Consider the following 25374-nt stretch of genomic DNA (forward strand, 5'->3'; position numbering starts at 1 on the left):
GGAAGGACTGATGCAAGAAAGGTGCGATAGAGGCGGCCATTTAAACGTGGTGGCAGCAGGTATGGACCGATAATCTGTTCATCGATGATACCTGCCCAGATATTCACTGCAAACTGGGTCTGATGGTGGACCTCGACTGCTGCATGTTAATTTTCATAATCCCACACATGGCTGTTTCGGCAATTGAAGATGCCCTCACGGGTGAATGTTGCCTCGTCCGTGAAAAGCACATGGCGCAAAAAACGGGGATCGTCGGTACAAAACTGCAACAGTCGTTGACAGAATTCCACACGTCGTGGGTAATCCCCAGCCTGCAACGCGTGGACTCGCTGTGGATGATAGGGATACAGCAGATCATCATGAAGGACACGCCACACTGTCGACTGTGATACTCCCACTGCACGTGCAATGCTACGGGTGCTAGTGGACGGTGTGTCGTCCACGCGAACAAGTACGTACTCCTCGACCGCCGCGGTGCGCACATGTCTTGGGTGACCGACATGATGGCCTGCACGTAACACACCCGATTCACCAAGGGTACGGTGCACGTTCGAAAACAACCTGCTGTCGGGTTGTCGCCTCTCCGGATACCGTCCGCGATAAAGGCGTGCAGCTGCTCGGCCATTGCCATCTGCAAGGCCGTAGACAAAATACATGTCCCTCAGTTCTACAAATGTGTAGCGTTCCATGGTACGGTGAGGATAGTGCCAATTATGGAATACTGTACTGCAGTGCACAGGTGGCACACACACACACACACTGGTCACAACGGCTTCGAAACAACGTACTCAATTGTCGTACGTCAAGCACACCACCACCGCACCGGCTCTTTCACTGACACGCTCCCTGACGCTGCACTTCCAATCAGCCCACACGTCCGCACGGCGCTGTGGTACAATCAGCTGACGTTCCTGAGCCACCCGTGCCTGTGCTCTTCACTACCTGACCACTGCCGTCAGGTGGGGCCATGTACTCTGGGGCCTTGTCATCGTGAAACACATGTAGCGTCCTTCATTCTTGCCCCATTCACCCACAACACGTACTTCGTCCGTCTTGCTCGAGCCGACTGGGAGCACTACGTACGATCGTGTGGTGTTTGTTTACACCAATGTGGGGTAACCCAGCAGTTGAACAGACGTGCATACCCCCACGTAGCTTCATTACACGATTATCCCACGCAGTTTATCTGTCCAGCCTTGCTCGGCCCGGTCTCACACCCACGCGGCAGTGTGCGGCTGCGGTGGTGTGAGGCCACGCTTGGTTTCGGAGCGGAAGGCTGCGGCCGAGGAGGGACTCGAGTTGTTCGGCTGGGGTTGCTCTCGGAAGCAAGCAGCCGCGTCAGGTCTGGGAACGGTGGACCTGGAGATCGGGATGGAAACATTCCGACCTCGTCCATTAGTGTCGTCCGTACGGAGTGGTGGGGTTCGTACGACACTCCAGCAGCCTTTCGCCCGCTCCCACCCAGCGATGTGCCTCCGGCTTCATTTCTAAGAGGCTGATTGGGCCCTATCACGACGTTTGTTACAACGTCAGTACGGAGTAAGTGGTCCTATCTGTACGTGCACCTTTCATTAGCAATAACCTCCTGTGCCCGTAGTTGCTGTGTTTGTCCTGCTGGCGCACAACCTTTGTGTGACTCCCCTCGGTGCTGCTACGGGGAATCCCTCGTCCCGCATTTGTTGTCTCCTTGGCAGGTACCATTCCCCGTCCGGTCCTCTTTCTCTTTTGTTGCACCGTGCTTTGTTCTTGCTGCGGTGTCTCCCCACTGTGTTTTGGGGACTCCCCTTGCGCTGCACCGCCAGCGCCGCCATTTCTGCCCCGAACCGTGTACGCGTCTGTTGCCTGTCGAGTGTCACGGACCACTTTGCTTGCATTCTCGGTGTGTTTTTACATCCTACGTCGTCCTCCCGTGGTTCTGCAACCCCGCACTACTTTTCTCGACTGCACTGCTTCAGTCATGGTGTTTGTTTCCCGCTGTGCAATTGTTACTTCATGCTTCATAGCTTCTTTTCTCCCTACCGTTGTCGATCGCTACCCTTTCCCTTAACTTGTCTTGCGGGACACTCCTATTTCCTTTGTGGAACCCCATGCGCATGCGTTGCGCAGCTGCCGCCTAGTGTTTTTCGGATGGGCGACTTTGGTGTTCCTTTTGACTTCGTTTGTTCCGCCTTTCTATCTTCACTGGTACTGGCTGTACAGAGGTGTGAAGTTCATTTTCACACGTTTTCGGCGTTGTCCAGCTCCTCACGGAGGCATCTCTCGGCAAAGTGGAAGGGGAACTTTCGTCTCTATTTCATGGGAGGTATCTGTGGTTTTCGTTTGTACTATACCTTTAGAATCACCCTGTATATTCAATTCCGGTCCAGGAGAGAAAATCAGCAAGCTTAAATGGGTTCTGGACCGTAAATAACTTTTTTATCTATAAAGTATTTCAATTCGGTCCATGAACCTTTTTCCCGGCTCAATTCAAATTCGGTCCAGGAATTTTTTTTAATACAATACGTAACTTGGACCGAATTTAAATTGTGCAAGAGAATAGTTTCCGGTCCTACAGCGGAACCCAAAACAACCCATTAGAATTTTTGGGTTGCTGGACCTTTATCAACTCTGGCGTGAACTTTAGCAATTTGTAATAGCAGCAGTGATTGTCATATTTTGCATAAAACCCCATGTATATTAAATCTAAACATAATTTCTAACGCCTTTTGAGGGGTTAAATATGTTTTAGTTTTTATCCAATCGAATGCTTGTAACTTATATAATACACTTTCATAAAGCGAAGAACTAATTTGATACGTAATTAATGTTGTATGCCTTTCTATATTCATTGTACAAAGGGCGACCTTTGCTGAAAATATTGATATTATTTCGCTCCCCTTTTCTGTCACTTTTGGCTAATCGCTACCATGAGGATGGGTGATGATATGATGAAGTTGGACTCTTGCAAAAAACAGCAATGCCCATGCTGCGATTGGAACCCCGGTACCCTTGGCGCTAACCACTCCGCCACTGAGGTCGAAGCACAAATGAGACTAAATCAACAAAATCAAAAATCAACCATCTACACATTACTACTTTCCTCTGTAGAAATATTTGTTTCTAGGAAACTTTGATTGTCATTTGGATTTTATGAACATTTATTACAATATATAGTTTTATAACAATAATAATCAAGCATTGTAATAGTTACTTATTATTAGTGTACACTTTTAGGAACAAGAAGTTATGATATTTTAGAATATCATTCGTCTACGTCTGCAGATAGCGTAATTTCTCTGAAACAAGAATTCCTATCTAGTTTACTACGTACCCATATAGAACACCGGGAGAATTGACGAAAGACCTGGAAATATGTAAATATGTTTCGTGAAAGAAATACATAATCCTTATAACAAAGTACAAGTGAAATATTTTAATTTGCTGGAAGTTTCATGCATAGTTGTACATAACTACAATTTCTAGTTAGTCTATGCAATGCTTGTAGACTAACGAGGCTCTACTGTCTGTGTGGTGGTTACCCGTACAGGGCATGACGGTTTTTTAAAATAAACGTATTATTTATTACTATAATAACTTTAATCATCAACTCAAATCAAATAATGTTGTAATTTTCAGCAAATAGCATGAAAATTGCACCTTAAAAGGCGCTACAAAATGATAGAGGTAAGGAAAAGTTCCCCCTTCTGATTGCAAAATGCCGTTAAGGCGTTCGAGTGATGTAGACGTCAGATTCCCCACGGTGATGTCCCAACGCAGGATGTCCCAATTCAGGAACTGCGACGAAAGTTCCTAATTCATGAACTGCGACGAAACGTCTCAATTCAGGAACTGCGACGAGACGTCTCAATTCAGGAACTGAGACAAAACTTCCCAATTCAGGAACTGTGACGAAACTTCCCAATTCAGGAAATAAGACAAAACTTCCCAATTCAGGAACTGTGACGAAACTTCCCAATTCAGGAACTGCGACGAAACGTCTCAATTCAGGAACTGCGACGAAACGTCTCAATTCAGGAACTGAGACAAAACTTCCCAATTCAGGAACTGAGACAAAACTTCCCAATTCAGGAACTGAGAGAAAATTTCCCAATTCAGGAACTGAGACAAAACTTCCCAATTCAGGAACTGAGAGAAAATTTCCCAATTCAGGAACTGAGACAAAACTTCCCAATTCAGGAACTGAGACAAAACTTCCCAATTCAGGAACTGAGACAAAACTTCCCAATTCAGGAACTGAGAGAAAATTTCCCAATTCAGGAACTGAGACAAAACTTCCCAATTCAGGAACTGAGAGAAAATTTCCCAATTCAGGAACTGAGACAAAACTTCCCAATTCAGGAACTGAGACAAAACTTCCCAATTCAGGAACTGAGACAAAACTTCCCAATTCAGGAACTGAGACAAAACTTCCCAATTCAGGAACTGAGAGAAAATTTCCCAATTCAGGAACTGAGACAAAACTTCCCAATTCAGGAACTGAGACAAAACTTCCCAATTCAGGAACTGAGACAAAACTTCCCAATTCAGGAACTGAGAGAAAATTTCCCAATTCAGGAACTGAGACAAAACTTCCCAATTCAGGAACTGCGACGAAACTTTCCAATTCAGGAACTGTGACGAAACTTTCCAATTCAGGAAATAAGACAAAATTTCCCAATTCAGGAACTGCGACGAAACGTCTCAATTCAGGAACTGCGACGAAACTTCCCAATTCAGGAACTGTGACAAAACTTTCCAATTCAGGAACTGCGACGAAACTTCCCCATTCAGGAACTGCGACGAAACTTCCCAATTCAGGAACTGCGACGAAACTTCCCAATTCAGGAACTGCGTCGAAACGTCTGAATTCAGGAACTGCGACGAAACGTCTCAATTCAGGAACTGCGACGAAACGTCTCAATTCAGGAACTGCGACGAAACTTCGCAATTCAGGAACTGCGACGAGACGTCTCAATTCAGGAACTGAGACAAAACTTCCCAATTCAGGAACTGAGACAAAACTTCGCAATTCAGGAACTGAGACAAAACTTCCCAATTCAGGAACTGGGACAAAACTTCCCAATTCAGGAACTGTGACGAAACTTTCCATTTCAGGAACTGTGACGAAACATCCCAATTCAGGAACTGGGACGAAACTTCGCAATTCAGGAACTGCGACGAAACTTCCCAATTCAGGAAATGCGACGAAACTTCCCAATTCAGGAACTGCGACGAAACGTCTCAATTCAGGAACTGAGACAAAACTTCGCAATTCAGGAACTGCGACGAAACTTCCCAATTCATTAACTGCGACGAAACTTCGCAATTCAGGAACTGTTACGAAACTTCCCAATTCAGGAACTGCGACGAAACGTCTCAATTCAGGAACTGAGACAAAACTTCCCAATTCAGGAACTGAGACAAAACTTCCCAATTCAGGAACTGCGACGAAACTTCCCAATTCAGGAACTGCGACGAAACTTCCCAATTCAGGAACTGTGACAAAACTTCCCAATTCAGGAACTGCAATGAAACGTCTCGATTCAAGAACTTAGACAAAACTTCCCAATGCAGGAACTGCGACGAAACTTCCCAATTCAGGAACTGTGACGAAACTTCCCAATTCAGGAAAAGCGACGAAACTTCCCAATTCAGGAACTGCGACGAAACTTCCCAATTCAGGAACTGCGACGAAACTTCCCAATTCAGGAACTGTGACGAAACTTCCCAATTCAGGAACTGGGACGAAACTTCCCAATTCAGGAACTGCGACGAAACTTTCCAATTCATTAACTGCGACGAAACTTCCCAATTCAGGAACTGTGACGAAACTTCCCAATTCAGGAACCGATATTGTCAGGAGGAATATTCCTAATCCAGGAACCGCTGCCTTTTGAGGGAAGGGGAAGAAGCAAGAACCGGTTCTTGAGAGATTTTTATCGTTACTGCACGGTACCCTGAAACTCCACATGCATATATATCGATTTGCTGAAATACTGTGCTTCACTTGGAGTTTCATCTTAATATATTTTGAGTACATTGCAGATCTTTTGCTTGTAGGTTAGGTTAGGTTAGGTTAGCAGTTACACAGGCGTGCATAAAGTCAACTATATCAAACACCAATTTATCCTCCCACGAGGCAATTAGTAGGACGTCCTGAGTTGGGAACACTTTTAATTGAAATATCGAAGGTATAGACCAGTTCCTGAAATGGCACTGTTTTCATTGGAATTTCCATAGTTCCTGAGTTGGGAAATCCTTAATCGGGAATAAATCGGTTCCACACATTCATAATTATGGCCATTTGTAGAGGTGATGTGATCAGCACCACGCTTCAACCTGAAATCACCCACCGACTCGGTTGTTGTATCTTAAGCAATTATCCATATCTATAAATTGTAAGATCGTACCTGCATAATGATGTATATGTTTATCCCCTGGTGTGTTCATAACTGAAATATACAGAGAAATGAGAAAATAATAATTGCATATTTGTAATTTACTGAGAATTTTACTCGGTACAAGTACTAAAAACTATTCTCTTGCATACATTTTTTTTATTTTCGTGACTATTTGCTTTCTATTGGAACATCAAACCTGAGATTCAAACTGCAAGATTTTAAATACGAACTCAAAATTGAACAAAGTATATAAGTGTCGTAAACATATCTCTTCACACAATTTTGTCATTCTTTAATTTAATTTTTTTATCGATTCTAGCACGGATACTAAGAGGGCGCAAGAATCTAAATTATACAACAGTTAGTTTAAAATGACCTATTTTCCTTAATCGTAAATCAGAGTTTAGTTTTAGTAGAAGATATTACTTGTAAAATTCTGATTTATTTCTTTGTAATTTTTATATTTTTTCCTTCTTTTCTTTTTCAATATTTTAATTATTTCATATTCAATTTTTTTTGTAAACATGGTCAAGTGGAAGAAAAGGCTCCACAGCCTTAACTTCGCCATGTAAAAGAAGACGAAATAAATAAATAAATAAATAAATAAAATAAGAAATGAGCATTTTAGTTGAAATCTAAAGTGTTTCTGAGTGATACACATTTATATTTCTGTACTAGGTTTCTTGTTATAATAGTGGACTATCTGGATTTTTACAATCAGAATTCAATGTTTCATAGCTTTCTTTTAATGTAATCAGAGGGGGAGAAAACACGATGCGCTGCATGTGACATGTTACGTATTGCATATGTGAACAAAATTATAATTATTTATGAGTTATTATTATTTACAAAGTAATCTAATAATATATGCTTAGGGAAGTGTGAAAAACCATGTTGTTAGAATTGATGGTGTACTATAACTTTTGCTGAAAAGTTTCGTTGATAATAATAGACCATCATCAACGAAAATACAATTTGAACAACAATAACTGAGTTCATAAAAGAATAACTTAGGATAGCAGTCAGGAAGTGGATAACATTCCAATAGATTCTCTGTTAGTGAGAGGAGTTAAAATAGAGCGATTCAAAATTCGAACTTATGTTCTCGTGACCCGTTCATCATAGACAATACATTTCCCTCAATCATTGTAATAATCCTGGAATTATAAAAAAATAATCAACTTTCTCGTGTTTGCAGCAAAACAAATGCGAGGGCTGATCATTAAGTAATGATCAACCCTCCATTGCATTATAGCATTTATATGTAAATAAGTACTATATAGATTAATAAACCAATACGTCTTTTTAATTTATGAAATACAATGAAATGAATATTCTTACTGTTACCACCAAGAGGCTTAAGTTCCACCAATGAGCTTCCATCAAGCCCTGTCAAGAAAGAAAAGTACTTTCAAAATAAATACTTTTTTGATTTCATATATAGGGTGCGCTTTGTTATATAGGAGCATAACTTTATTTAGCGCAAAACAAAGATGATTATCCTACTGCGCATATCCTGCCACTAATACCATAATTAAACACACTATCACACACACGCATATCTAATCTACTATTTTGTGATATGGAGTTCTTGCCTTATGGGGTGGAATGATTTATGGGGCACGTGGAATAACTTATGAGACACCCTGTAGGATTTTAATATCCAGAAGTCAATCTTTTTTAAATGTAATGAGAGGAGGAGACACGTGACATTTTAAATATTGAATGTGACTGAAATCCATCAATGCGTTTCAAAATGGCGAACGAGAAGTTGATGTTCCCTATGTCGTAGGCGCTCCAATTTCTGTTGATATTTCAAAATCTCTGTTTATACTTACATTTTCGGGAGATTGACGCAAAGATCTCGCAGTACTTTTAAGACATCACTTTATGACTGTTCTCTGGGACAGTAGATATTATTCTAGTCCAAAATTCCTTGTGAATCTAATACTTTTCATTCATTTACGGTTAAATCTCGAATGGTGCATGTTTCGTTAATTTACAACGTTAGATAATGTTTCTCCTTATATATTGTAAGTTGAAAACATTTGTGAATTTGGCAACATTAATGTTGCTGTGGCAACAGAAACAAGAGTTACCGTTATACTGCTCCCGCCAGCAGACCCATAGTTCCAGCATGATACGCCAGGTGGCAGCACCGAATCGAAAATGGTCGGATATAAAGCGAACAACGTCTGTAGCTGATAAAATGATCGCACAAGACGTGATTGCTTGCATTTTGTTTTACATTGCAAGTTTAAGATAATTTGAGCATTCCTGGAACATTCGGCCTTAATACTTAACTATGAACAGTGTTGAATAGCAGTGTACATTTTATGAAACATTGACGTTTATAGAACAACTTGGCCAGAATCCGCTATAAAAAGAACTTTCAAATATAGTTCGAAGTATAGGAGCGAGAAAGGGGAAGGGGGAGGGGAGGTTACAAACGTTTTTGGACCAGCCAACAGCTGTAAAACTGAAGCTATTCCTTAGCCGACCTCCGTGGCGGAGTGGTTAGCAAAGCGCGATAAGGTGATAGGGGTCCAGGGTTCGAATCCCGGCCTAGTCGTGGGTGTTCTTTGTGGCAAAAGTGGGTTCGGTCGCAGTGTTTCCTTCTGCCGCCACAAACATTATAAAATACACATTGGTGTATCGACTACCAAACCCTACTGTTTGACCAGCGATAGAAAAAAGGGGAAGGTCTTGAGGGGAAAGCAGGTGGGAGAACTCCGTTCGTGGTTGCACGTTGAACTGAGACGATGCTTATCCACCAGAACATAACTAACGAAAACTGAGGGACATGCACAGAAGTAAAGGATTGTGACAAGAGCTCCGCACAAACACACGCACACACACACACGAACAAACTTCATGTCTTCCCGTGTTTTGTTCCAAACACACTGCCTCACGGCCAGAGCACTTCCAATACTTATGTGTCTGCGGTTGGCAACACTCGCACTTCAGAGAAGCGGCTCCGCTAACTCCCCCAATTTACGAATGTACTCGGCTACTTCGGCCATGCGCAGAAAACTCGAGAGCTCTCTGATCGCTGGTCAAACAGTGTCTATAAACTTTATGCCAATTGGTGAATCCTCAAAATATGGTCTCTTCTCCAGCTGACTGTCCGAGTCCACCTAGCCAACCTACGTACCAACAGCGTAGAGCTTGAGCAAGAGGTTCAGCGATAGGTGATGGGTTGAGATGACGTCAGCGGCTCGCTTACTGAATGGTGGCTTCTGGAGATATGACTCGCTTCCAAGCTGTTAATGCATAACAGACAGAAATGTTACGAGGGTAATCTCGCTCTACCAATAAGACAAAAGAGCAGCAAGAGAATGCAAGTGCAAGCAGTTTCGTACTTACCAACATAAGGAGGTGGCAATCCACTTCCCGCAGCATCAAAGTCTGGCCGTATCACTCCGCGACCGCCTAAAAAGGTTTCAGATAACTATTAACATCATACCAACAATATAGATAGAAAAAAAATGTATTCTCAGAGCAAACATTGAGTCAAAGAAAATCAAGAAGTCTTGGACAAAGCTTAAAGTGACTATATTTAAGAATTCTTTGGTATGTAAAAGCATTAAATTATTCAAGTTAAATTCAAGTGTGGCCTCCCCGATGGCGCAGTGGTAGCGTTGTCGCCTTGTAATCAAGGGGTCCCGGGTTTGATTCTCGGTGGAGGCACATAGTGGTTCGGATCCCACTTTAAACTGTAGGTCCAGTCCCGATTAGCCTTACTGTGCATGAAGTGGACTAAAAAAACAAATCAATCCAATCAATCAATCCAAATCAAGTGATAGAGTCAAATTTTGCGGAGATGTTTACTGGCCAACCGCAAAGAGCTATAAATCACGAACTGAATCCACTCAAAAATTCTCCGAGCCGCGAAGTTTCTGAGGTACCAGTGAACATTTGTCACTTTGAAGGGTTAGTAGGAAGTGAATATGTTGGCATTTAAACCAATCAAAAACAAAGTCCGTTGCCACATTGTGCTAGTTCCATGGCTTTTCAATTAATAATTATCAAACATATAGCTGAAACAGTGAAAAAAATGATTGACTCATATATTTATCTCGCAATACTTTTCACTAAGGAAGTAAGAATGCATCTCTGTGAATGTATATATGCACATATCTCCGAGTATTATGGGAAAGATGGTGGACCACTAACGATTTCTGGTCTGATTTGGTCTGATTTGGTGTTTTAAGTCCACTTTGTGCACAGTAAGGCTAATCGGGACTGGACCTACAGTTTAAAGTGGGATCCGAACCACTATGTGCCTCCACCGGGTATCGAACCCGGGACCGCTTGATTACAAGGCAACGACGCTACCACTGCGCCATTGGGGAGGCCTGGACCACTAACGAGCACAGTGTTTCCAACCTTATTCTGTAACATCATTCCTAATATTGATGTTTCCCCCTTCTTTCCCTCTATTAACATGTTTCACACAGTTTCTGAGTTCATGTTATAGACAAGAATGAAAAATTTTCACGACAGTATTTCCTCTATAAATATACTAGTAACTTTTGCTAATCTCTTCTGGTACTGAAGAGTTACGTAGCCACATTAACGATTTCTGGACTACTTCAGGGCGGTCAGATAACTTCTGGAGTAGTGTTACCAAGTATAATTGTATTTAATCCTTTTATCACATGGTTTCACTTTATCTCAATGCTCAGATCATATCCCGACGTAACCGAAACCCCAACGTATTATTTGTACTTACCTGGGTATCCTCCCCCTTGGTCCCCCTTAAGGAGCGCCGCAGCTGCTGCAGAAGCCGCTGCTCGGGCTGTCCATGCTGAAGGATCTGTAATAATAATAATGTAAAGATTATGCAGGGTTCAAATCCGGGAACTTTTCTAACGTTGGAAGCAGCCCCGGCGCCCACCCAGCGTCGAATGACATGGGTACCTGGGGAAACCCTGGGGGGTAAAGGCGGTCAGGGGCGTGATGATGATCACATCACCCCACTCACGACCGGATCAAGAAAGTGTGGGGCGTTACCCCCACACCCCCTATACGCCTTCACGGCGTGGTGCTAAGCACAGGGGAGCACTTTACCTTTTTTATTATACAGGGCTAAAAACAGCTGTGTAGCAAATTCATATCACTACTTCAAGTGCATTTTTACACATGTTTATGTACAAAAAGCACAAGTTAAGAAACCTTAAAGGAGTCAACGTATACAATAACACGACATTGCGAAAACAACGCTTATACATATTTTTATAAAATATATACCATTACAGTATTAATGTTCATAATATATGGCCTAATCGTGGTGCTTGCGGAATTTACTGTATAATTTTAGCGATCTCTGTAATAAATCATTTTCGTTTTTAGTAATACTAGAATAAAGAAAAACTATTTATTTTCTGACGGCCTGAGCTACTATATAAAAGCTTAATGTATCATCCTCGCTATAAGTTTTTATTGCAATGTTCTATAATATCGTTTCGTAATATGCTTTTTCGGCATATGACTCAGTATTTCTCTGTTGGTTATCACTATCAATCTTCAGCGACAGAAACAAATGTACCTATCACAGCATGCTACGACGCCAGGGGTTCTGGGTTCCAAATCCGGGATGGATGTTCTTTGTGAGTCTCCCTTCATCAATTCCATCATACCATCATTCATACACATCTTCGCGATTAGCCAAAAGTGGCAGAAATGCGAACTAAGATAAAACAATCAATCAATTAATAACAAATGTACCAATGTATAGTTTCTCTTCCTGGGATTGTAATTTTTTTTAAAAAAAGAAGCAAACATATCTTTCAATCTACATAACTGCACGTTTATATGTTCTTAAAGTTTTCAACCTTACACTTCAAATTTCTTTTGATCAATAAAAACAATGTCCTTGAATTGTTTTTGAATATAATATATTTAAACAATCCTATGTGAAATTAAAACTGATGGTCAAGAGTGCTCAGGATAGGGACAAATAAAATACATATGTTGCTACAATATAGATCCTCGGGTTTAGGAACGACAGAAAGATAGTTTCTTAATTGATTACGAGCTTTTTGGCTTGATTATAATGTATTCTTCTTGATATCTCGAGTCGCTTCATCTATGGTTTCTTTCGTAAGCTCTATATTTCTAAACCTGTTCCAAATCTCTTACTCCACCTCATCTAAGATTCCTTTCATAACGTCGACGTTTCCAAATGTGATCTAAATCACTCGTTCCACTCCATCTGTTTCCTTCCATAAGCCCTGTATTTCTAACTTTGTTCCCAAAATTTGCTCACTCCATCTATGTTTTCTTCCATAAGCTCTGCATTTCTAAATTTGTTCCAAACCTTGGCTAACTTTATTTACGTCTCCTTTCATAAGCTCTGCATGTCTAAATTTGTCCCTATCTTTGCACACTCCATCTACGTTTCCTTTCATAAGCTCTGCATTTCTAAATTTGTCCCTAACTTTGCTCACTCCATCTACGTTTCCTTTCATAACCTCTGCACTTCTAAATTTGTTCCCAACCTTTGCTAACTTGATCTACGTTTCCTTTCATAAGCTCTTCATTTCTAAATTTGTTCCCAACGTTTGCCACCTTCATCTCCATTTACTTTCATAAGTTCTGCATTTCTAAATTTTTCTCTACCTTTGCTCACTCCATCTACGTTTCCTTTCATAAGCTTTGAATTTCTACATTTGTCCCTACCTTTGCACACTCCATCTACATTTCCTTTCATAACCTCTGCATTTCTAAATTTCTTCCCAAAATTTACTAATTTAATGTACGTCTCCTTTCATAACCTCTGAATTTCTAAATCTGTCCCTACCTTTGCTCACTCCATCTACGTTTCCTTTCATAAGCTCTACATTTCTAAATTTGTTCCCAACGTTTGCTAACTTAAACTCCGTTTCCTTTCATAAGCTCTGCATTTCTACATTTGTCTCTACCTTTGCTCACTCCATCTACGTTTCCTTTCATAAGCTCTGCATTTCTAAATTTGTTCCCAACGTTTGCTAACTTCATCTACGTTTCCTTTCATAACCTCTGCATTTCTAAATTTCTTCCCAAAATTTACTAATTTAATGTACGTCTCCTTTCATAACCTCTGCATTTCTAAATCTGTCCCTACCTTTGCTCACTCCATCTACGTTTCCTTTCATAAGCTCTGCATTTCTAAATTTGTTCCCAACCTTTGCTAACCTCATCTACGTTTCCTTTCATAAGCTCTGCATTTCGGGCATCCCCGATGGCGCAGTGGTAGCGTCGTCGCCTTGTAATCAAGGGGTCCCGGGTTCGATACCAAAAGTGGCTAACTTCATCTCCGTTTACTTTCATAAGCTCTGCATTTCTAAATTTGTCTCTACCTTTGCTCACTCCATCTACGTTTCCTTTCATAACCTCTGCATTTCTAAATTTGTTCCCAAGCTTTGCTAACTTCATCTACGTTTCCTTTCATAACCTCTGCATTTCTAAATTTCTTCCCAAAATTTACTAATTTAATGTACGTCTCCTTTCATAACCTCTGCATTTCTAAATCTGTCCCTACCTTTGCTCACTCCATCTACGTTTCCTTTCATAAGCTCTGCATTTCTAAATTTGTTCCCAACCTTTGCTAACCTCATCTACGTTTCCTTTCATAAGCTCTGCATTTCGGGCATCCCCGATGGCGCAGTGGTAGCGTCGTCGCCTTGTAATCAAGGGGTCCCGGGTTCGATACCCGGTGGAGGCAGAAGTGGTTCGGATCCCACTTTAAACTGTAGGTCCAGTCCCAATTAGCCTTACTGTGCATAAAGTGGACTTAAAACAACAAATCAACCAATAAGCTCTGCATTTCTAAATTTGTTCCCAACCTTTGCTAACTTCATCAACGTTTCCTTTCATAAGCTCTGCATTTCTAAATTTGTTCGAAACCGTTGGATCCATCTCAACCATGTTTCTTTTCATAGGCTGTGCCTTTCTAAATTTGTTCCAAACCGCTCGTTCCACACTACTTCTGTTTCCTTTCATTGGCTCTACATTTCTAAACTTGCTATACCGGGAAGGGAAAGTTCCTTCTCCCGCGCTCATAATCAATAATGTGAGTATAACTTCGTAAAGGGTTATTAATTTCTGAAATAGATTATAAATTGCAGTACTTATGGATGGCAATTTACTTCAACTCACCGGGCGAGTTTAGGAATTTATTTTGTAGTGATGCCCAATTAGAGGAATACCCGACAGGTACCTTGAAAATTTTAAATGATAAAAGGAGATCTTGTATCACCTTGTTGAATTGGTCTAGTTATTTTTAGAATAGTTTGTAATAAATATTTTTCATATGGGGAAACAATATTTTAATTGGTTACCAAGGACGGATTTCTTCGCATTTAAATTCTTACAAATTCGTTTTTGATCACACATTCGAATACAGTTGACTACGTCAAGAAATGTTTCCTACAAAATGATCCTCAAAATTGGTGACCTATCGGACAAAGGGTTACTCGACTCCATCAGGTAGCCATATAAATTAGATACAAACTAGGCCAAACACGTGTCCCAAAAAGAAGATTCAGAATAATTCATCTAATGTAAAATAACTACGACAGGAGCACATGATTTGAGAGATGACGAACCAAGGTAGAGATGGAAGTGAAAACGAGGAAAGAGAAGGAAGTGTGGAAAACAAGAAATGCGTGGACTGTAAATTTGAAAGTGGCAACACTGTCTGGAAGAGGTGGTAACACTCTGCACATGTTTTCAGGCATTGAGCATTGTCAGTTGGGCACATGTCGATGTGTGGAATACCAAAAGTGGGTGGTGCAGCGAGTGCTGTTGTGTATGTACGAGGGTGAAATGAACTCCAATTTGTGTACTGCCATAAAACATGTTTACAAGGTAGAACAGCGATTGAGGTGACACGTGGCAAAAATGCACGAGAATGTCATCAAGACTTGCATGAAGCCCGTAGCAACTGTACCTAGCCTGATCTGATTATTGCACGATGGTGACAATATCGAGAACCCAGCATGATGCAATTTTCCTCATGTTGAGATTGTTCTCACTGACTCATCGCAACATCATCAAGAAATGCACTTACCCAGTGGCGGCGATTGGGTTCCAAAACTAGGGGGGGCTAGGTGTTAAAACTGGGGGCGCAAGGACAGTTTGCTTTCACTTGGTGGATAAAGTTTAGCATGGTGCGGGGGCAAAAGTGCAAAAAGTGGAGGGGAAACTGTCCCCCCAATCGCCGCCACCGCACTTATCCATTGTGCAACCATCAGATACTGCTGCTCTTCGTATTCCACACATCGACATGTGCCCAACTGACAATGCTCAATGCCTGAAAACATGTGCAGAGTGTTATCACCTCTTCCAGACAGTGTTGCCACTTTTAAATTTACAGCCCACGTAGGTAAGGAAAACATCAACTAGATGAAATGATGTATTTCAAAATGGTGGTCTAAATATGAGCTACTAGTGGCAATATCACAAAAAGCAATTAAAATTGAAAATAAAAACAACAGTCATTTATCGCTAAAACATTATAAAATATTTAGACCAACACGCTATTTTTTTCTTCAATTTATTTTCGCTCTCTGTGGTACATATTTCACAAACAAATCATGGCATTATTAAAACCCACATTTGCTTTATGTACCACTAATATCATAACCTATACAGAGCAGATGAGAATTCAGAAAACGCCGAGTTAAAACATACCTGCAAAGAGGTTGCAATTCTATAACAGCGTCCAAGGCCGAAACTAACCACCACTTTCTCTTGCGAATTGGCGCCGCAACCTTTGTCATTGACAGATAACCAGTTCCCTTAGCCTCTGCCAGCCTGCTGCACCCGGGAGCGCTGATAACTCCAAAACCCATATTTAAACCTTCGCCCATATTTAGACCTTCTCCTCTAAGGTAGACGAACGAGGCACAAAGAGAATTGCAAAAGAAGAATAAATTCTAAAAGGAAGAAAAAGAGAAGGGATAACAGGAAAGGAAAGAAGAATAGTAAAAAAATATATATCATCGAGTAAGGAATAAAGGAAAGAACTGAAGATGAGGAGAAAATGAATGTGACACCTTTGTTCCTTCAAGTCTGTTCCTATTTGTATGAATCGTATAATTCTGCGTTGTTTCTGATTTTCTACTCGATATTTTTGTATATATCTGCGTAAAAACTCTTCGAAGTCATTACATTTTGCACGCGACGTAGAAATAAGACAGTATTTGGTGACCTGCGGATGGTACGCACCGTAATTTTCGCATATTAGCCGCGTTAGAAGCCACATACGTATCGATTTAAAAGTCTTCAATGTTGCTGTAATTCACATTAGGTTCTCACAATTGTTTCATAATACGTAAATTAATTATGACGTTAAACTTTTGTAAGACCAATACCTGCACTTCTGTGTAGTCTTCTTAAGTTCTGATCATCGTCCTGATTGCCGAAAGCTAGAACAAAAATTATTCTCTTTAAGTATATATCACATACATTTCTCAAAACCAATAACATGTATTATGTATACTATATTATGTATATATATATATATATATTTAGTGTTTACGTCGATGGCAATCAAAATAAATTTCCCTCACAACATTTCCCTTCCAACCGGTTTAGGCGATACGAAATAGCCATTTCGACTAAAATGGCGGACAGCTGTCAGATCTGATTGACAGGTGCTGATGAGCCATTAGCCGAAACGGCATGTAATCCTCTCTCCAAAATTTTAGCAATATTTATTGATCGAACCACATCCCTTTTTTTTTTTTTTTTTTTTTGGAAGAGACGCATGTAATACATTTAATCTATTACAGAAGCCTGGACAGATAGGAACGCCATCCTTGGACCCTGTTGAACAAATCTGTCTAAATATCCTGTATATTTTTTTCAAGAGTTTCTTTTGTTTTGTTTACCTCTTATTCCAGACCCATTACTTCCTTCCTCCTTCGTGTCATCTTCTTTTCCGCTGACTGCAATAAAGAAAATGATAGATTGAAGATTTTCATAAATTCAACAAATACAATCATTGGAACTTTTCAAGCATTTACTTCCATTCCCATTTGTCGATTACCCTCATTGTACACTCACCCGCAATAAAAATGTTACATTTAGATCCTGCAGTGCGTTGTGCGTTGCCTAACTCTACAGTGATGTCCGAACGTACCATTGGGGATTTTCCTTAGAAGTTCTATCTCCGCCGTAGAGTTACGCAACACACAAAATGCCATACAGGGAAGCGTGTATTCAGGATATAGGTGTAACTTTACATACATCAAAGCTATTGTTTTCATTACATTGCTGCAATATGAAATTGATTTACATTATTTAGTGAATCGTGATGATTGATTCAATCCCAAGATTTCACAACATGTACTTTATGTGTATTTGAAAGACACATTCTTATTAACATCCACAACTATGATGGTAACATATCCTCATATAGAAGAAAGGCATTGGCAATTTGTACCAAAACGCGTACAGAATCAAAATTTGCAAATTAAGTTGTTTAAATGTGTCCTTGTGAAGTGCACGTCAATTTTTAGTTAGTGGAATATAAAAAGTTCTAGTACTGTCGCCATCTACTAGATGTAAGAAAAGCTTTTTTTAAAAAAATAATGTTCATAAAGTTCATTAATCTTATCAAGAATATATTTTCTGATTTCAGCAAGCTTTTTTAATCGTTATCAGAGAACATAATTCATGTAATTTCATAACAAACATACTCAAAAATACAATGAATGTAGTATTGACATTACATTCTTACCCTGACACAAAATTATGAGTGTAAATTAGTGAATAGTTTTTGGACTCCAATTCAAAAGTAGTTGCCAATATTGAAAGCAATTCCCCAACAATCTGTGTTTGTAATTTATACGCCTGTCTAACTCAACCCCCTTTTCCATTCCATTCATGTTTTAAAGTGCATCCTTGCCTTCCCCTATATGCTTCCCTAACAGTGCATCAGTATACTTCAAATTGTAAGGGAGTTATTTGGAAATGATAACTATTGACTGACTTACAGTCACTATTCCCCAGAATTACCGCACATATTTGGAATGTTTCTTCCACAAATATATCTGCATTACTCAATGAAAAGTGGAGAAATGGTGCATATGTCACATTTTCCATACAAATGAAGAATATATCTGGTGTCCCAGGGTAAAAGTACCCCGGTTCCGATCAACAGTTGCATGGGAAGGATCAGGAAAAGAAATCAAGTGTGTGTACTGATGACCTTGAGTGTCCTACCAGGGTTCACGTTACAATGGACTATTCCATTTTGCTGGAGCAATACAGCCGTCATTTGTCTGTCTTTGAGCCAGGCTACTTTTAACTGGGACACCCAGCATAATTACATAGAAACTCGGGGTCATAAATCTAAATACATACATGGTTGAAATAATAATATAAGTATATCCTCAAAAAAAATTGAACAAATTAAATCAACTTATCAATCACCTCAATATTTTAGAAAGCAAAATCATTTCTGTCATCGTTTCTAAATAATTTCCAAATGTAACAATAATTCTCCATTTTCTTCCAGTCCCTTACCTGATTGATTGTTCGTTGCATCCGATTCTGTATTAAAAATACAAAGAGTTATGTATGAGCAATTTGCGCTAATGCCTGATATTAAATGTCTGAGTTTTAAACAGCCCGGTACTTCTCATTAGTTATTACTTGTCAGCTCCTATTTCACATCATCATTAACATATCCCATGTAATAATTGTTTAATAATAAACTTAATGTCACCCTTGTAGAATTGTTACATATTGCCAGCAGAGTGAGCCAAAAAGGTTTACTAAATGCATTTCTTTTTTCGAAACTAACAACAATATAAATTGAATGTGACGCTTCCTTTCTACATGAGAAATGTCTTCGGCCAACTCTTGCAACAATATCCGTCAGGGCAACCGTCCAATTTACCTCCCTGCGGTCTCTTAGCAACGGATGTGAACTAACTCTCTTTTGAAACTCTGGCCCATCTTTTGACCAAGATTTTGCCTATTTTCAGTACTTGAATTTCAAGTTGCCTTTGGTCTACACACACCGCTTCCCAATGTTATTTCAATGTTTGGCTTCTCCATATCGTCGAATTGAGAAATAGTACAGTTTTGGTGATTGGCAACACACACAGGAAAATTAATGTGTAAGCCAGTACTGACCTCCCCCGCAACTCATCTCTTTAAAAGTTATACAAGTTAATATATTCTTTCTTTGCTTCAGAAAAAAGTTTAGATTTTTTAAAAAGAATTGAACTGTAGTTTATCTGATATATCATCACCCCAAATTTTGAACTTGCTTCTGTAGTAGATTCTAGTATCAATAGTTGATATGGACACACAGACAGGCAGCTACACAAAAAAGTTGAATGGAGAAATTACGGTATTAACGGCTATCCGAAATTAATGTAATTTTAATTATCCAGTATTAAAAAATATATTGCAATTTATAATAATAATCTATCTTTTTGTAAGATGACATATTCAAATTTTATTTGAATGTTTTTTTGTGTTTAAATGCTACATTATAGGCCTTTATATAGAGTGTATCTCTGTGTCTAAGAGGTTACGAAGCTTAGAATATTATTCCTCATTCTAACTCCAGCACAGACAGGTGAAGACACGATTGGGAATAATATTTAAACCACTGCACGTTGTTGTTTGTTTTCAGTTGTTTGTTCATATATGCAAGGCAACGTTACACAGTAAAAATTAAAACATAAGCGAATTATAGGAAAATTACCATGTATACCTCGATTAGAATTTTATTTCTAAAAAAAAGTATAGGATGTAAATAAACAGCGAATGGAAACAATACTGGACAGTTTACTCGAACAGACATCGGAAATAATACCCCATACAGTCTGCACCTTTCGCAATGAATATTGACCACATTTGTTAAGACTCGTGTTTAGCGTAAATTCAAAAAATATCAGTTAGTTAAACTAATGCTAATAACAGGAATATAATAATTGCTGTAGAAATAATAATATTTGGCATCTAGTTAACAAAGAGTTGATGGTCCTTGTTGCATCAGTGCGAGATCTTAAGTACTTACACCTATTACCTAAGTTGTAGTAGATACAAATTAATATAATTATTAAGGTCCAAAATACTTGTTTACGTTCTGATATGCTCCTGGTATATCGTCTAGGTATGAACCCAAAGCTACCTCTTCCAAATATTGATCCAAGCATTGATGGAACATCACCTCCATCGTAATCAAAGGTACTAGGTCCGTAAAGAAAAGGAAATTGTTGCTCGCTGCTATCAATGTAGGGCATCCCGTACAGGGAACTCCAAAGGGGGGACAGGTTGATCGCCGACCCGCTGCCCCCAGCCCCGTAACCTGCGCCAAAACCCGCCCCGGGAGCGGTTGCCCCCTCTCCCGCTCCCAACCCAGCCCCTACCCCAGATTCAGGTCCACCTCCATACCCAGCATGAAGGCCAGCACCATACCCGGGTGGGGGCAGACCATACCCGAGTGTAGGTACCGGGAAGGATGGGAATGGGCGTATGCGGTAAGGGATAGGTTGGGGAAAAGGTTGCCAGCGGGGAAAACTGGGTAAGACGCTTGCCCTAGGCTGAGGGCCACCGTATCCAATTGTGCTGAAGAGGTTGGATAGAAATGGACTCAGGCCTCCAGTTAATGGGTATGGAGTACCTGGAATAAATTCGAAAATATATGTAATATAATCAATTTGGTTCAAGCCATGTGTTGCACAGTTATTTATTGTTCAAAGTATTATTTTCATTTTTGTTGTTTTCATTCAGCGGCATAGCACTTATCCATGCAACCAAATTGGTTGGAAGCGAGCGTTGACAACCCATCTAGTGTTAGGAAAACATAATGTATTGTTGACATTTGTGATGAGTGATGATCCTACCAAGACAATGATCTGTTGAACGTTAAAATAATATTTCTTAAATCATTTGAAATCAGGAATCAGATAATGAACTCAGGCCTTCAGTTAATGGGTATGGAGTACCTGAAATAAATTTATAAATCAAGGGTCATGTGTTGCATAGGTATTTAGGTTCAAATTATTCTTTTCAGTTTTTCTTGTTATGACTCAGCGGCATCCATGCAAACAAATTGGTTAGAAGGGAGCGTTAGCAACCCCATCTAGTAGTTTGAAATAAAACATAATGCATTAATGTAATGTACATGGTGGATAATCCCATATACATATTGAACATTCTAATGTAATATTTCTTAAATAATGTAGTAATCAGATAATTAAACAAAAGTTGGATTCGAACTACTTTACTTCCTGGCTAAGAATCTGTATTTGTAATATTGTTAGTTTACATCGCTTTTCTGCCACTTTTGACTATTCGCGACGATGGAGATGAGTGCTGGTTAGATGATATTGATGCCAGGACACTCACAAGGAACTCCCATGCCCAGGGCGAGATTCGAAAGTCCACCACTTAAGGTGCTCGGCCACTTAGCCGACTTCAGGAGGAATCGAACCCGGCATTTCTTGACCATAGATTATAGTTATTGACTCACAATACAAGAATGTACTGAAAAATACTTACCACTATTGAAAAAAGCTTGAGTGACCTGAAATATTAATCAATTATAAGAACATATAATATCATAGTATTTTTATATATTTATGCGTGAATGTCTTTATATTAAATCGTGAAATCATATATTGAAGATAGAAGGGTTTTCTTAATTTCAGGGTGGTTTGCTGTTATACGAAGCAAACCCAGACATAGTGTTGATCCGACTCTTTCAATGTAAGTAATACAAATTTTATATTCCTTGTAAGGATTTAGTAACATTTTAAAGTGACATATTTTTGTTATTATTGTACCATGCAACAGAGATGTTTTTAGGGGGGCTGTCGGACATCAGTTCAGCCGAAATAGCCATGAAACAAATGTTATATTGTACAATGAATATATTGTACAATTTTTTAGCTCTTGTTCTGCTACACAAAATGAGACTATAGTATTTTATGTAGCTGCTCAAGAAGAGTGAAAATCATTTACTTTTTTGTCCAATTTTTTTAGCAAAACATGAAAGAAAAGGAAGGAAAAAGATGCTGAAGCATGAAAGAAGGGGTAAAAAGAGGATAAATGTTCTAATCTCACGAAAAGGTGCAACAAAGTGTATTCATTTTACTTGATTTCATGTCCTAAAATACATATCTCAAACGATCAGTATTTTTGGAAATGTGCTGCACCTTGAAATCCGTTCCCTAGTCATAAGTGATTCAATATATGGCACACGTGTGGCTCCAGCAATCCAGAAACATATGTTTGACAACCCTGCGTCACGTGATTGGCAATATGGTCACGTGGTTTGTTAAATGAACCCAATAGGAATGCTTTCGTTGTTGGGTTAGGCTTTTTAGGTTTAGGTATGTTAGCACAAATACGCTGCAATATTTCTGGGCTTGACCAAAAGGTATTATTTGTCTTACGAAGGCATTCAGCCTCACAATGAAAGGATTTCGTCTGACGTCAGAAGGCTAAAGATTGTGAAGTTGTTTGATGAGACTTGTGTTATAAGTGATACAGTTGCTAAGCTGTTTCAGTGGACGTTGCTATTGGGTGTCTTTGAAGGATCTTAACGTAGTCAAATTGGCAATAAAATACATACGATGATCTTCTACAGTCAGGGGATGAAACCGTATTGCTTGACAGGTAATGTTCCTTAAGCGCTTCGCATGTTATGTCCAATCTTGGTTACGTTACGACAAGTTTCAAATTGTTTTCTTGTTGCATGCACCTTTCAAAAAGTAATCACACTATTATGGTCTGCAGTTGAGTATTTCTTTATGTTTCGAATATTACATTGATTCCCACTATAGCAACTCTGAAACGCACTTAGGACCCCAAAAGGAAATCTACATTACGCCTCTGTCATCTTAGTGAAACGTCAATTTTTGACATTACTCCTCTTGTTATTTATATCAGCATTTCATCTACTTTTTTATTCGTAAATATATGATCAGTTCATTGAGGGGGGAGGGGGAGAACAGAAAATATGGTCATATCTGTAATTCTAAAGAATTTGAATCATTGATTTACCTTTGCATGCAGTTACCAATATGTAACTTTGGATATGCTTTTTCTGATACAGAATTGTTGTTTATGTACAGAACCACATCTTTCCAAGATCACTAATATGCCTTGCAACAATGTTCAACAGTTATTTACTGTTTGAGAAACATTTGAACGATGAGAAAAATGCCGGACCACCAGTGATGTGCGTCTACGCGTAAACAACTATAGTCTACATTCTACACGTAGACAATTTTATACACGTAGATTACGTAATCTATGTAAACAACATGGCGAAAGGTGATAACTTAGCAAAAGGCGCCGTGGAATTAAAATAAAATTATACTGTGTATCAGTTCCTGATGTGCGAGGAGAACTTTTCATACTCTTTCTTCCAAATTCGAAGAATTTCTCACTTAGGCAAAAACCTAAGATAGGAAATACTCTAGTGTTTTATGGGGAGAAGACTAATTTTGTCTCACGACTGCCATCTGTTGTTTCTTTTGCATACTATTTATCTTTTTCCATAGTTGATAATAGAAGAGAAGAAAAATTTTGTTGTAAATAGGATTCTTTTCAGTTCGTTAGGAACCAATATAGTTGAAAATGTCACTTTCCTTTCATGAAACCCTTGAAAATTAATTTTAATGCACTTTAGATTGTCTACGTAGTCTATGTAAACTACAACCCAATGTAATCTACACGTAGATTATGTGTAGACAACGCATGTAGACGTAAACTTATAGTCTACGGCACATCACTGCGGACCACACACTATACTTACCTGTGCGACTAACGACAAGTGAAGAAGCCATAGTAGCCTCATAGTCATCTCCTTTAGACGTAAAACCACACTTTTGTTTCTTTAGTTTTAAGATACTTTATACTTCACGTAACTCATAACAGTATTAACATCACACAAACCACGGACCGAACAATGAATATATCCATCAATATGTTCATGAACTTTGCACCATTGTGGTGCTTGAGATTAAACTTGACAGTGAAGCACCATTGGCTGAAGAAGTGCCTTGAGAGTTCTTATCGTCTGCTTACTTTCTCCTGGGTTAAATAATTGGATTGTTTTGTATACATCCTCGCGATATTTTAGCTTCCGAACGAACTAAGTTGCGAAAATAATGAAGAAATGGTTTACTGAATTCAAAGCAGTTCAAAAAGGAATTTATGCGATGAGTTCAGTGAAATATTTTAGGTAGAACGTCCTTCTTGTCCAAGGTACAGTGATGGACACTTGATTACTGGAGAAATACAGCGTGTTCCGTTCAAACCTCCCACATTTCAATTCATCATTGCTAAAAGGTTATGAAACAGAATGGAATGCGAGTGGTACTAGACGAAAGAGAAACTCAAAGCATGTTATTGCATGACCTCGAAGTTCACCGTTCTCTCACTATGCAGCGCCACAATCGCATAAAGCACAATGGCGACTCCGCAGCAGCGCGCACAATCTGTATTCTGGTATGCAGAGACCAAATCAATCATTACAGTGCAAAGAAATAACCGGAGAGAATATGGAGGTTAATGGTTTTCCCATCACGTGCTTCCCCACCATATTCTCCCCGGTTATTTCTTTGCACTGTAATGATTGATTTGGTCTCTGCATACCAGAATGCAGATTGTGCGCGCTGCTGCGGAGTCGCCATTGTGCTTTATGCGATTGTGGCGCTGCATAGTGAGAGAACGGTGAACTTCGAGGTCATGCAATAACATGCTTTGAGTTTCTCTTTCGTCTAGTACCACTCGTATTCCATTGCGTTTCATAACCTTTCAGCAATGATGAATTGAAATGTGGGAGGTTTGAACGGAACACCCTGTACATTTATATACAGATAGCTGAGTGATGCTACCAGATAGTATACACAATACCGAACCTACAGTTTACAAAATGGGATTTGAACAACTATATTCTTCCAATAAGTATCAAGTCATGTGGACCCTTTGCTCACAAGGCAACAGGCTTACCACTACGCAATCCGGT

General features: G+C 39.5%; 1 protein-coding gene across 1 annotated transcript; it reads right to left on the minus strand.

The window, feature by feature from the left end:
- Positions 1-3302: 3302 nt before the first annotated feature.
- Positions 3303-24383, minus strand: LOC145991854 (uncharacterized). The gene is made up of 11 exons (XM_083127895.1): positions 24160-24383; positions 21897-21921; positions 20524-21015; positions 18900-18926; positions 17261-17317; positions 16742-16795; positions 11116-11199; positions 9747-9812; positions 7722-7769; positions 6390-6431; positions 3303-3343 (listed from the first exon to the last, which is right to left on the minus strand). The coding sequence occupies exons 1-11, from the start codon at positions 24205-24207 to the stop codon at positions 3303-3305; spliced, it is 984 nt and encodes a 327-aa protein (XP_082984021.1). The 5' UTR covers positions 24208-24383.
- Between the last annotated feature and the right edge of the window lie 991 nt (positions 24384-25374).

The sequence above is a fragment of the Lepisma saccharinum genome, chromosome 8, assembly GCF_977018435.1.
Source record: "Lepisma saccharinum chromosome 8, izLepSacc3.1, whole genome shotgun sequence".
NCBI lineage: Eukaryota > Metazoa > Arthropoda > Insecta > Zygentoma > Lepismatidae > Lepisma > Lepisma saccharinum.